This window comes from Carlito syrichta, unplaced genomic scaffold, assembly GCF_000164805.1.
Source record: "Carlito syrichta isolate Samal-C Ts95f unplaced genomic scaffold, Tarsius_syrichta-2.0.1 Scaffold315403, whole genome shotgun sequence".
NCBI classification, from domain to species: Eukaryota; Metazoa; Chordata; class Mammalia; order Primates; family Tarsiidae; genus Carlito; species Carlito syrichta.
Genome location: NW_007259499.1, coordinates 246893 through 260073, shown reverse-complemented (window position 1 = coordinate 260073; position 13181 = coordinate 246893). Strand labels below are relative to the sequence as shown.

At 43.1% G+C, this 13181-nt stretch overlaps 1 protein-coding gene across 1 annotated transcript in view; it reads right to left on the bottom strand.

The window, feature by feature from the left end:
• The window catches only part of SLC4A1AP (solute carrier family 4 member 1 adaptor protein), a 32081-nt gene that overhangs the window by 16952 nt on the left and 1948 nt on the right, over positions 1-13181 (bottom strand). The window contains exons 2-5 of the mRNA XM_008072756.2: positions 11795-11917; positions 10174-10234; positions 9703-9842; positions 2088-2248 (exon numbers count right to left, since the gene is read on the bottom strand). Of these exons, the coding sequence (XP_008070947.1) occupies positions 2088-2248; positions 9703-9842; positions 10174-10234; positions 11795-11917 (485 nt within the window). The remainder of the gene's footprint in view (positions 1-2087; positions 2249-9702; positions 9843-10173; positions 10235-11794; positions 11918-13181) is intronic.

The following is a 13181-nucleotide window of genomic DNA, read 5'->3' as shown; positions in this document are numbered from 1 at the left end:
CAGGTGGCTCAGCCTGTAATCCCAGCGCTTTGGGAGGCCGAGGTGAGTGGATTGCCTGAGCCCGCGGGTTCAAGACCCGCCCCGGCAACTTGGTGCGACCTCATCTCTACAAGAAATCAAAAAGTAGCCGGGTGTGGTAGCACGAGCCTGTAGTTCCAGCTACTTGGAAGGCTGAGGCAGAAGGATCGCGGGAGCCCAGCAGGTCGAGGCTGCGGTGGCCGGGAGCGGCCACTGCACTCCAGTCTGGGTGACAGAGTGAGACTCCAACTCAAAAAAAAAAAAAGTTTTAAAATTAATTAATTCAGAAGTCCCGTTAAATCTGCTCTTTATAGAGTTAATACTTTTAACTTGTATATTAAATTCTAATTGAATTAATTTCTGAATTTAAAAACTCAGAATTAGCCGGGCTTGGGGGCTCAGCCTGTAATCCCACGCTTTGGGAGGCTGAGGTGAGTGGATTGCCTGAACCCGCGGGTTCAAGACCCGCCTGGGCAACTTGGCGAGACCTCATCTCTACAAATATCAAAAAATTAGCTGGGCGTGGTAGCGTGTTCTGTAGTTCCAGTTACTTGGAATGCTGAGGCAGAAGGATCGCTGGAGCCCAGCAGGTCAAGGCTGTGGTGGCCAGGAGTAGCCACTGCACTCCAGTCTGGGCGACAGAGTGAGACTCCAACTCAGAAAAACAAAAAAAACAAAAAAAAACCCTCAGAATTAAACAGAATAACTCAGACTTTATTTTTACTTGGAAGAGCAAGCTCAAATCATATGTTCTCACGGATGAATCAAAAGGACAAATAACAAGTAATGTTTTCAGCTTTGAGCACTACCATAACTGAATATCTACAGGATATATTCCTAAAATAAAGCCACTGGATCTAGGAATCCTTAGTGTTGACAGATGTTGTAGGAATGACCACCAAAAGGCTGTACTGGACATTCCCAACAGGTGTTTGGGAATCCATTTCTCCATACCTTGCCCAATTGCATTATTCATCTTTTTATTTTTATGTCTTTTCTAACCAAATAAGTAGACTGTTACCTACCTATTGGGTAATAATAGGTAATGAATTAGCCTGCCTATTAAGACATGCCACCTCACGATAGTTTCCTCAAGAGTATACTCTTCCAGTCTACACATTACCATGCTATACTCCTCAAAATTCCTTTGACTCAGCCGGGCTCGGTGGCTCAGCCTGTAATCCCGTGCCTTTGGGAGGCTGAGGTGAGTGGATTGCCTGAGCCCGCGGATTCAAGACCCGCCTGGGAAGCGAAACCTCATCTCTACAATAAATCAAAAAATTAGCCGGGCGTGGTAGCGCATGCCTGTAATTCCGGCTACTTGGAAGGCTGAGGCAAAAGGATCGCCAGAGCCCAGCAGGTCGAGGCTGTGGTGGCGGGAGCGGCAACAGAGTGAGACTCCAACCCAAAAAAATAAAAATAAAAATTCCTTTGACTCCTCTTGATGGCTAGAAGCCTAAAGTCCTTAGAACGCTTGCTTTCTTTCATGTGGAGAGTAATACCATATCCAAAGAATATGCATTAATCAATCAGTATCAACCTGGAGGAGTCTCTAGTAGCAAGCCACATTTTTTCCAACAACTTGGATAAAACTAGTTATCATTAAATTTACAGATCACTTCTGTACCAGATCAGTAACATTTCAGTACCAGATTACAGTGCTACTAACCTAAAAATTGTAAGTATCATAAAACATAGTTGAGTAATATGCTATCTTATTAAAAAATTAAGCTCCAGCCGGGCTCAGTGGCTCAGCCTGTAATTCTGGCACTTTGGGAGGCCAAGGCAAGTGGATTGCCTGAGCCTGCAGGTTCAAGACCAGCCCAGGCAACTTGGGGAGACCTCATTTCTACAATAAAATAAAAAAATTATCCGGGTGTGGTAGTGTGTGCCAGTAATTCCAGCTGCTTAGAAGGCTGAGGTGGAAGGATCACCAGAGCCCAGCAGGTTGACACTGAGGTGGCTATGAGTGTGCCTCTGCACTCCAGCCTGAGTGACAGAGTGAGATTTTGACTCAAAAAAACCCCCAAAACATTTAAGTACCACAGCTATTTCATAAATGAACTTGCCAAGGATTCGAAGGTCTCTGGCTTCTCGTCAATCTTCCCAGCCTTCTTCATCCGATTCAATCGCTTCTTCTCAACCAGGCCAGTCCGATCGAGGAACGTGTCATCATCACTGTCATAAAAGTCTTCATCTTCCCAGTTCTTGGCTTTCCTTTTCCGAGATACTAGAGAGGGATAAAAATAATTGATAACAACCTGTTTTTAAAAAAGAGAAGACAAATAGCTTAAATGTCATCATCAACTATGATAAGAGAGGATTCCACATGCTGCAAAAACTACATATGAAAACATCCAGCCTCACCGGGCGCAACGGCTCACGCCTGTCATCCCAGCACTTTGGGAGGTTGAGGTGAGAGAATTGCCTGAGCCCAGGGGTTTGAGACTAGCCTGGACAATTTGGTGAGACTTTGCCTCTACAATAAATCAAATATTAGCCAGGCATGGTGGTATGCACCTATGGTTCCGCTACTTGAAGGTTGAGGCGGAAGTATCGCCTGAGCCCAGCAGGTCGAGGTTACAGTGGCCATGAGCGTGCCACTGCACTTCATCAGCCTGAGCGACAGAGTGAGAATTCAACACAAAAAAGTTTTTTAAATAAAATAAAATAATTAGCAGGGTGTGGTAGCACGTGCCTGTAGCAGTCCCAGCTACTTGGGAGGCTAAAGCAGATGGACTGCCTGAGTTCAGGTTGAGGCTACAGTGAGCCATGATCATGCCACTCACCTGGGTGACACAGTGAGATTCCAACACAAAGAAAAGGTGAGGAGAGGAGAAGTTAAACTTTGAAGACATGATGCTAAGTGAAATAAGCCAAACACAAAAGGACACTTATCACGAGTCCACTTGTATGAGGTGTCTAAAGCAGTCAAATTCATTTTATTAAAAAAGACAGAAAAGTAGAATGCTGGCTGCCGGTGCTGAGGAAGACAGAGAATAGAGTTAGTGTGTAATTTCAGCATGGAATGTTAAAGTTCTGAGCTGGACAGTGGTGAGGGTTGCACAACAATGTGAATGTCACTTAATGTCACTGAAATACTTAAAATAATAAATATGTGAAGTCTATTTTACCACAACTTTTCATTAAGGTAAATGGCTACTAATTTTTTTTTTTTGAGTCAAGTTCTCACTCTGTTGCCCAGGCTGGAGTGCAGTGGCACGATCACAGCAGCCTCCAACTCCTGGATTCAATCAACTCTTCCACTTCAGTCTTCCAAATGGCTGAGACTACAAGCAAACACCACCGTGCCCAGCTAATTTTTAATTTTTTTACAGAAAGGAGGTCTTGCTATGCTGCCCACGTTGGTCTCAAGCTCCTGCCTCAGCCTCCCAAAGTGCTGGAATTGCAGGCATGAGCCACCATACCAGGCCACAAATGGCTAACTTATTTAATGATCAAAAGGCTCTTAAAACTCAATGAGTAAAAAGGAAAAAAGATAAATTAGAAAAGGCCAATAGTCCAAAAGAAAAACTGAAAAATTAAAATCAAAGCAACGCCAGGCTTGGTGGCTCAGCCTATAATCCTGCACTTTGGGAGGCCGAGGTGAGTGGATTGCCTGAGCCTGTGGGTTCGAGACCTGCCTGGGCAACTTGGCGAGACCTCATCTCTACAATAAATCAAAAAAATCAGTCGGGTGTGGTAGTGCATGCCTGTAATTCCGGCTACTTGGAAGGCTGAGGCGGAAGGATCGCCAGAACTCAGCAGGTCGAGGCTGCGGTGGCCGGGAGCAGCCACTGCACTCCAGTCTGGGCGACAGAGTGAGACTCCAACTCAAAAAAAAAAAAAAATCTAAAAAAAAAAAAATCATAGCAGTTCACAAAAAACAAATACAAATGGCCAATAAACATTTGAAAAGATCTTACTGCAGCCTGCCTAGTTTGCCTAGTTTGCAGGGAGGAGCGCAGAAGGGAGGGTTAGGGAGGGGGATGCTCTGATGAATTTAAAAAAAGAAAAAAAAAAATCTTAGTTTTTAAAAATAATAAACTACAAATTAAAACATGATATATTACTTTCACCTATTTGACTAGAAAAAAAACATAAAAAGATGGATAACACAGAGTTGGGCAAATGGATTCTCAAGCACCTGTGGGAATGTACTTTGATACAACCTTTAATCATGGTCAATCCAACACCATCAGTCAACATTAAAAATCCATCAACTGGTCAGGCATGGTAGCTCATGCCTGTAATCCCAGTGCTTTGAGAGACGGAGGCGAGAGGATTGCCTTGAGCCCACAGGTTCGAGACCAGCTTGGGCAACGTGACAAGACCTCATCTCTACAATAAAAAAAAAAAAAAAATTAGCTGGGCATGGTGGCGCATGCCTGTAGTTCCAGCTGCTTGGAAGGCTGAGGCAGGAGTGCCTGAGCCCAGCTAGTCAAGGCTGTGATGGCCATGAGCGTGCCACTGCATGCTGGCCTGGGTGACAGAGTGAGACTCCAACTCAAAAAAAAAAAAAAAAAATCCATCAATAGCTGTTTCACATCCAGGAATTCATCCTATAGATATTACCAGTGCAACAGCATTTGTAACAGTGAAAATGAGGAGAGTTACATCAATAGGCGATTACATATTCTAGATTTCCATTAATGCTAAAAAAAGGCGGGGAGGACTACAGAAGCTGTTTTTTTTCTATCCCCCAATATTCTACTCCCCTTGCTCAGATAAGAGTAGCTCTTTCTTCTAGAAAACTTTTCCTCCATTTCATCTGGTTTATGGAAAGAGGCTCTCTTTCCAGCGAGGTTATTAAAGTGAGAGAATATACATCCAGCTGTGGAATATACATCTAGTTGCCAGCTTTAGGGCATGGGGTAAGAATTTGTATCTGCGAAATGTAAAAATGCACTCATGACACAGATTCACTCACATATACACAGCTAGTATGAATTTGGTTTCTAGTATTTGTAAGCAAAATAGTCCTTATTAATGTAAGCCCGATAATTTTCAAGTTAAGATAGTACACTAAACATATATATCGGGCCAGGCTCAGTGGCTCAGCCTGTAATACCAGCACTTTGGGAGGCCAAGGCAAGTGGACTGCCTGAGACCATGGGTTCGAGACCCACCCAGGCAACTCTGGGCAACAGAGTGAGACGCCAACTCAAAAAAAAAAACCAAAACATACATATCGGCCACATACAGTAGCTCACACCTTAATCTTAGCACTACAGGAGGCCAAGGCATGAAGACTGCTTGAGCCCAAGAGTTTGAGATCATTCTAGACAATATACTGAGACTTCACCTCTACAACAAATATAAAACTTAGCCAGGCTTAGTGGTGCACACCTATGGTCCCAGCTACTGGGGAGGCTGAGGTAGAAGGACTGCCTGAGGCCAGGAGGTTAAGGGTGTGGTAAGCACTCTAGGAGGGGCAACAGAGTGAGACTCTAACTCAAAAAAAAAAAAACCCAAAAAACAAAAAACATACATATCTAATTTAACTCTCTCCCCAAATCCCCCTAAAACTGTAGTAAAGATATTTTTTTTAGGCCAGGTACAGTGGCTCAAGTCTATAATCCCAGCACTTTGGGAGGCCGAGGTGAGAGGACTGCCTGAGCTCACAGGTTCGAGACTAGATCTGGCAACCTGGTGAGACCTCATCTCTACAATAAAACAAAAAGTTAGCTGGGTGTGGTGGCGCATGCCTGTAATCCCAGCTACTTGGAAGGCTGAGGCGGAAGGATCGCCGGAGCCCAGCAGGTCGACTCTGGGGTGGCCGTGAGCATGCCACTGCACTCTAGCCCAGGCAACAGAGTGAGACTCCAACTCAAACAAAAGAAAACAAAACAAAAAGCTGTAGTAAAGAGATTTTTTAAAAAGACACTAATCCACAAAGACAGAGAGAATACTAGAGGAAATAGCAACACCAAATTTTTGGAAATTAGACAGCAGACAGGTGAGTAGAAACTAACTTAGCAGAACTAAAAAAGATGATTCTGGCCAGGTGAAGTGGCTCATACTTGTAGTCCCACCACATTGGGAGGTTGAAGGGGGAAGACTGCTTGAAGCCAGGAGTTCGAGGTTGCAGTGAGCTATCATCACACGACTGCACTCCAGCGTGGACAACAGAACAAGACCCCATCTCCAAAAGAAGAATAAAAAATAAGAAAAAGCTGAACCTTAAGCCTGATACACTGCAGAGTCCTCAGAAAAAGCAGGGGCTGGAGATGGACAGTCATGTTAAAATGAAGACTGAATAGAAGTCAGTGAGAAGCAGATATTCCTCCCTGCCCACCTACCTCCTTGCCACCCCCAGCAGAAATTCACAGGTTAATCTCCAGAAAGGGTAAGACAGAGAGTCTGGTCTTTGGGTTGACTAGTAGAGTCAACTAGTAGAGGCTGCAACCCGAAGATAGTTCTGGCAACAGCCATGGGCTGAGGGCCCCGCAGCACCCTCCCCCACTGCGTCTCAGATGCAGCAGCCAGTCCTGTCCTTTCAGGCAGGAGACTTTCTGGGGAAGCTTGCCCACAGAGGCGGCCAACCTAAGGACACTGACTTCAGGTTCCCCAACAAACACCACATATATCACAGAGTACTGCTCGGAGTCAACAAACCCCACCTATGTATTCCACACTGTCAATCACCTTTTTCATATTCACATAAAAATCTACAATTAAGGATTACATGACACCTGAGAAAAACCTCTAACATGCAGAACCAAACAAAAAGTTACCTAGAGAAAATAGAGATGAGATAATTACACTCTGTGGAACAAGAAGATATTATGCTTTTAAAAAGACTACCCAAAAAACAAAAATGAACTTTTAGAAAGTAAAATCTTGGTAGTAAAATAGAGATTGAAAGATAAAGTTGCAGAAATCTCCCAGAAAGAACAAAAGACATGAAGACGAAAAGAAAAAATTTAAATAGTTAGTCCAAGACGTCTACTACTTGAATAACAAAATTCCAGACAAGACAGAGGAAGAAAATGATTAATAGCATAACTGCAGAAACGTTCCGGAATGGCCAAGATTTCCAGATCAAAGGGACCAGCAAGCGCCTACAAAAATGGACAAAAACAGACCCCCAGAAAGGTGCATCACAGTTTTGTTCAGAACCATTAGAACGGAAACGCATAAACTTCCAGCAAGGGAAATAAAAAAGATGACACACAATGGCACACAACAGATCAAAATCTGAACAGTTTAGGACTTCTCAATGGCAATACCGGAAGTAAAGACAGTAAAAGCAATGGCTTCAAAGGAAAACTGTTTTCACCTTAGAGTTCTACTCCCAGCCAAATGACAATCAAGAGTGAAGCAACTGCTCTATATACTTGTATGACAGTGGGGAGGGGGGAGTGAAGCTAGAATAACTGTATTTTCAGCATGGAAGACAGAATGCTTCATGCAGCTTATCTCCCACACATCCTCCCTCTGAAACCTACTAGAGGGTGTTCAGTAAGACCAAGAAGGCAAAAGATGTGCATGTGAAGATGCCATCACCCATGCCCGCTAGGATTGCACCACCTTTCTAACCTGCTAGAATGACAGAAGGATGAGCCCACTAAAACAAGGAATAAACCGAGAAATACAAGAACATGAGAATCGAGAAACAGAAACTCCACTTTGAGAAATGCCAAAGAAATCACAAGGATGGCAGTAAAGTGGGGTCCCACCTGGCAGTTTGGCAGCAGGTCTGGAGAGCAATGAGCCCTAAAAGAAGGAGAACAGTGCTCATGTTTCAGAAAATATGTCTCCAACAAAAAATTAGAACTGATAAATTGCCTAATGAGAACGATCATGTAGAAAACCATACTGAAATGCTACTAAAAGGCACAGAAAGAATGAGCAAGAGGTATCAAAAAAACCAAACACATAAAAAATTACCATCTTTAAGAGAAACAAAGAGGCTGGGCTCGGTGGCTCAGCCTGTAATCCCAGCGCTTTGGGAGGCCGAGATGAGTGGATTGTCTGAGCCCGTGGGTTCAAGACCCGCCCAGGCAACTTGGTGAGACCTCATCTCTACAATAAATCAAAAATTAGTTGGATGTGGTAGTGCGTGCCTGTAGTTCCAGCTACTTGGAAGGCTGAAGTGGAAGGACCCCTGGAGCCCAGCAGGTCAGGGCTGCGGTGGCCGGAAGTGTGCCACTGCACTCCAGTCTGGGCGAGGGAGTGAGACTCCAACTCACACAAACAAAAAAAAGAGAGAAACAGAGAAATACAAAAATTACCATCTTTAACAGAAACAAAAAAATAAAACTGCATGGCTATGACTAATAGTCTAACTCTAACCCTAACCCTAATATTTGTATAAGCAAAATCACGTAAATACTAAATACTATCTTGACAGAGTCAATAGGCAATGTCTAAAATAAATGACTGGGCCAGGCGCAGTGGCTCATGCCTGTAATCCCAGCACTTTGGGAGGCTGAGGTAGGACTGCTTGAGCCCAGGAGTTTGAGACCAGCCTGGGCAACATAGCAAGACTTCATCCCTATAAAAAAAGAAAAACCAAAAAGTTCATCAGGTGTGGTGACACACACCTGTAGTCCCAGCAACTTGGAAGGCTGAGGTGGAAGGATCACCTGAGCCCAGGAGGTCGAGACTGCAGTGAGCTGTGATAGTGCCACCATACTCCAGCTGGGGTGACAGGGTGAGATCCTGGTTCAAAAAAAAAAAATGTTTTTAAATGACTCAAAATATAACAGCATTCTCTTGTTTCTTAGAAATATGGGTATTTTTTGCCAGGCATGGTGGCTCATGCTTATGATCTCAGCACTTTGGGAAATTGAGGCAGAAGGAGTGCTTGAGGCCAGGAGTTTTTTCGAAAGAGACTGGGCAACATAGCTAGACCCTGTCTCCACAAAAAATAAAAAAATTAGCAGATGTGGTGGGTCCTGCCAAGAGTCTCGGCTACTTGGGAGGCTGAGACAGGAGGATTCCTTGAGCCTTGGAGTTGAAGGGTACAGTGAGCCATGATCACACCACTGGACTCTAGCCTAGGCAACAGAATGATCTCTCTCTTAAAAAAAAAAATGTACAGTTTACATTCACCCCCATTAAGAGGTTTTATTATCTTTTGTGCTAAATTTTCCTTATTTATTCATTTTTTGAGTATAGGTTTCACTCTGTCATTCAAGCTGGAATGCAATAATAATACCATCATGGCCCACTGCAGCCTCGACCTCCAGGGTTCAGGTGATCCTCCAGCCTCAGTCTACCAAGTAGTCGGGACTACAAGCACATAGCACATGCCTGGCTAATTTTTTGATTTTTTTGTAGAGATGAGGTCTCACAATGTTGCCTAGGCTGATCTTGAACTCCTGGGCACTCATCTTGGCCTTTTTTTTTTTTTTTTTCAGTTGGAGTCTCACTCTGTCGCTCACAGCCACCACAGCCACCACAGCCTCAAACTGCTGGACTCAGGTGATCCTTCCACCCTCAGCCTTCCAAGTAGCTGGAACTACAGGCATGTACCACCATGCACAGCTAACTTTTTGATTTATTGTAGAAATGAGGTCTCGCCAGGTTGCCTAGGCTGGTTTCAAACCCCCTGAACTCAGGCAATCTTCTTGCCTCCACCTCCCAAATTGCTGGGATTACAGGTGTGAGCCATCTTGCCTGGCGTTTTTGTGTGTGTGTGTGTGTTTTTTTAAAGAAAGGTTCCTATATACAGACCTGCTTCTTGCCGCAGCAATCCCAAGGTATCAAGGATCCGACAAGCTTCCAGTGAGCACTGGATCATGGCTTCTTTTTTCTTTCCTGAGTGAATGGCCTCAGCTACCAGTTGCTTTCCAGTTGAATCATCCACAGGTAATCTGTATTGATTTGGTGGGAATTATAGCAGAGCACTAAGCTCCAGTTCTCATGCAAATACCCTGTGATAACAGTCATGCTCTTTTAGATGGCTTTTCAGTCCTTCGATCATCTTGTTCTATCTTGCCAAGGCTGGACTTAAAGTCTTTCCCTTCCACTTCTTAGCCATCACACCACAGCCCCCAATAAAATAAGTGTCACTAAACTACCAAAGCCCACGTTTAGGAATAACCTAAAATTAAAACTAAAGTCACCCTTCAGGTCATTGTCTATAACCATAAATTAAATCTGAAATTAGCCACTTTCCAGAAACGAACATTAATAAGAACATACCTCACCCTGCAGAGCCAAGTGCTGTGTCCCTGTTCATCAAATTCATACTCTAATTCTTCTCCTGTGGGAGAAAGGAAGAAAAACAATTCTAATAGAATTTGAAAATTACTAGTTGATACAATGAGAAATGAGAACATCAAGTTCCCATACCACACTGGAGAATAAATTTCAATGCACTTCACTCTCTTTCCTGGGAATTATCGTCTGATAACAAAATTAGAATGAGTTTGAGGCAGGGAAAAAAGCAAACTCAGATCAAAACAATCAATTCTCAATATACTAGATAGTATACGGTACCTTTCACGGTTTTCATAAGTTGTAGACTTAAGTGGTTATTTTATTAACATTGCCTGATGTCTTGAAACATAAAAATTAAGTGCACAATCAGTTCATATATTACTCATACGTATGTAACACATACAAATGAGGGAGACCACCAAAAAACAATAATTATCTTCTGGAGAGCGGGCGGGACACTTGTAGTACAGATTTGTCCCTCTAGGAAAGTGGTCTAGGAACCCATCGGCATCAGTGGACCAGCCAGCATGCTGTGAAAGGCTGCATTCACCTTCAAGGAATTCTTTTTTGGAGATTCTTTCAATGCATTTGCCCACACTATACTGAGTGTTTAACAGTTTTTGACCAAAAATGGCCTGACTCATGTGCCCTACTCTCCCCATTCACCACATCTTGTCCAAGCAATTTATTCTTTTGTTTTCCCAGATGAAAAAAGTCCTCAAAGGAAAATGCTTGCTAATGAGAGAAACAAAAAATGACAGAAGCACTAAAAGGTATCAAAATGGACGAGTTCAAAAATGGTTTTGAGCAGGAGGAAAAGTGTCTCGATAATTCTATTGCATCAAATGGAGAATACCTTGAAGGTAACTGGTTTAAATATGTAAAAATAAATACACAATTTTTTACAAATAAATAACATACATACATATAGACAGATATTCTCTCAAAGTATCTCTAATGAAACAATCCTCTGTGGAAACTTTTTTTTTTTATCATACAAAGTAGCTGGGCGTGGTGGCTCAGGCCTGTAATGCCAGGACATTGGAAGGCAGAGACAAGAGGACTGCCTGAGCCCACAGGTCTGAAACCAGCCTGGGCAACATGGCGAGACCTTGTCTCTACAATAAATCACAAAATTAGCCAGGCATGGTGGAGTATGCCTTCAGCTCCCCCTCCTTGGAAGGCCGAGGTGGAAGAATCACCTGCCAAGTCAAAAGACAAAAAAAATTATAAAAAGTCAAAACCCATATTACAAATTACAAAAGCTCAAGTGAATTAGGGATGAAAAAAGAAAAATCACAAGAAGTTTGTTCAATATCCCCACCACCAAAGTTCTTGATCTTTTGACAAGAATGAGACTAAGTCAGGAAAAAAATGCTTCCTGTTTTTCAAGATGAGAAGATTTTTATGATTTTTTTCCTAGCACTATACAAACAAGGAAGATTTTCAAAATAATCCTGAAGCCAATGACCACCAGGGCAAGAAGTGAATGAGGACGAAAGAGAAATGATAGCATTTCAAAGGATAAAGCTCAACCTAGAGCTCTAGAAAACAACACTGCTGGAGACACATTTGACAGGCAGGGCAGAACCTGTCTACATACCTTCCCGGTCAAAAAAACCTTGGAGAGCCTTTTTGGGATCCTTTATGTAAAAGGCCTCCCTTTCTTGCTGAAACGCTACAACAATGGGGTTCTCTTCGGCGTCATCCTCTACAGCATCTTCTCCTACAGAACAAGGGAAAGAAAGGAAGAGAACCAAGGTAAGAGACGACCATCTCAATGATCCCAACTATCCGTTCAGACTGCAGAAAGACACATTCATGCAAGATGAAAAGAAAAATTCATACTGAGGGGAGGGAGGATGAAACCACCACAAAACCATCAGTACAAGCATCTTCAGATTTTCTAAAGTGGGTAACAAGTCAAAACTTGTTTTCATGGCACCTTAATTTTTTTTTTCCTTCGTGACTAGATTTTAAAAGCAAAATTAACTACCACATTGTATGTGGAAAAACATCTGAGCGCCTTAGTCCGGCAGTCTCATTCTCTCACACTCAGGTCTAATAGTTTGTTTCCAATATAATTTCCCAGATACTTCTTATATCTGCCAAATAGACTGGTTTACTCATTTTTCTCTTAAAGTCATCAAATCCTACCCTGAATACCAATCCTAATGCTCAGCTTCATAAGGGCTTTTCCTTTCCTTCAAGTTCCGGTTCAAAACCTCTCTGCTTATAAACCTATAAAGTTCCCCCAAAGACCTAAGTCAATGCCGTCTAATAGAAATATAATGAAACTCAGATATGTAATCTTAAATTTTCTATTTGTCACATTAAAAAGTTAAAAAGAGGTTGGGCACAATGACTCATGCCTGTAATCCCAGCACTTTGGGAAGCAGAGGCGAGAGTACTGCCTGAGTCCAAGGGTTCGAGACCAGCCTGGGCAACTTGGCGAGACCTTGTCTCTACAATAAATCAAAAGATTAGTCAGGCATGGTGGTACATACCTGTGGTTCCAGCTACTTGGAAGGCTAAGGTGGAAGGATTACCTGAGCCCAGCAGGTTGAGGCTGTGGTGGCTGTGAGTGTGCCACTGAACTCCAGCCTGGGTAACAGAGTGAGACTCCAAATGAAAAAATAAAACAAAAATAAAAAATAAAATAAAAATATTTTAAAAATTAAAAAGTAACAGGTACTTATTGAAGAGTACAGGAAACAGCCAGAGGGGTGGCTCCCAAAATGGCGCCGAACATGGTAAAGCCACACTAGACAACAAAGGCCCTAGGTTCCGGCTTCTTCATGCACGATTCCCCTCATGTGCGAAGTTCAAACCTGCAAGCCTCCAATCATTTCCCATGACGTAGCCAGCTTTGTTATACCCACCCTTCTCCCATGTCGCTCCTCCAGTATGAACCTAGCACAGCCCCTTCCGGCCGCTGCCAAGCCCATAAATACACCCCTCACCCCTCTCCCTGCATAACTCTCTCTTGC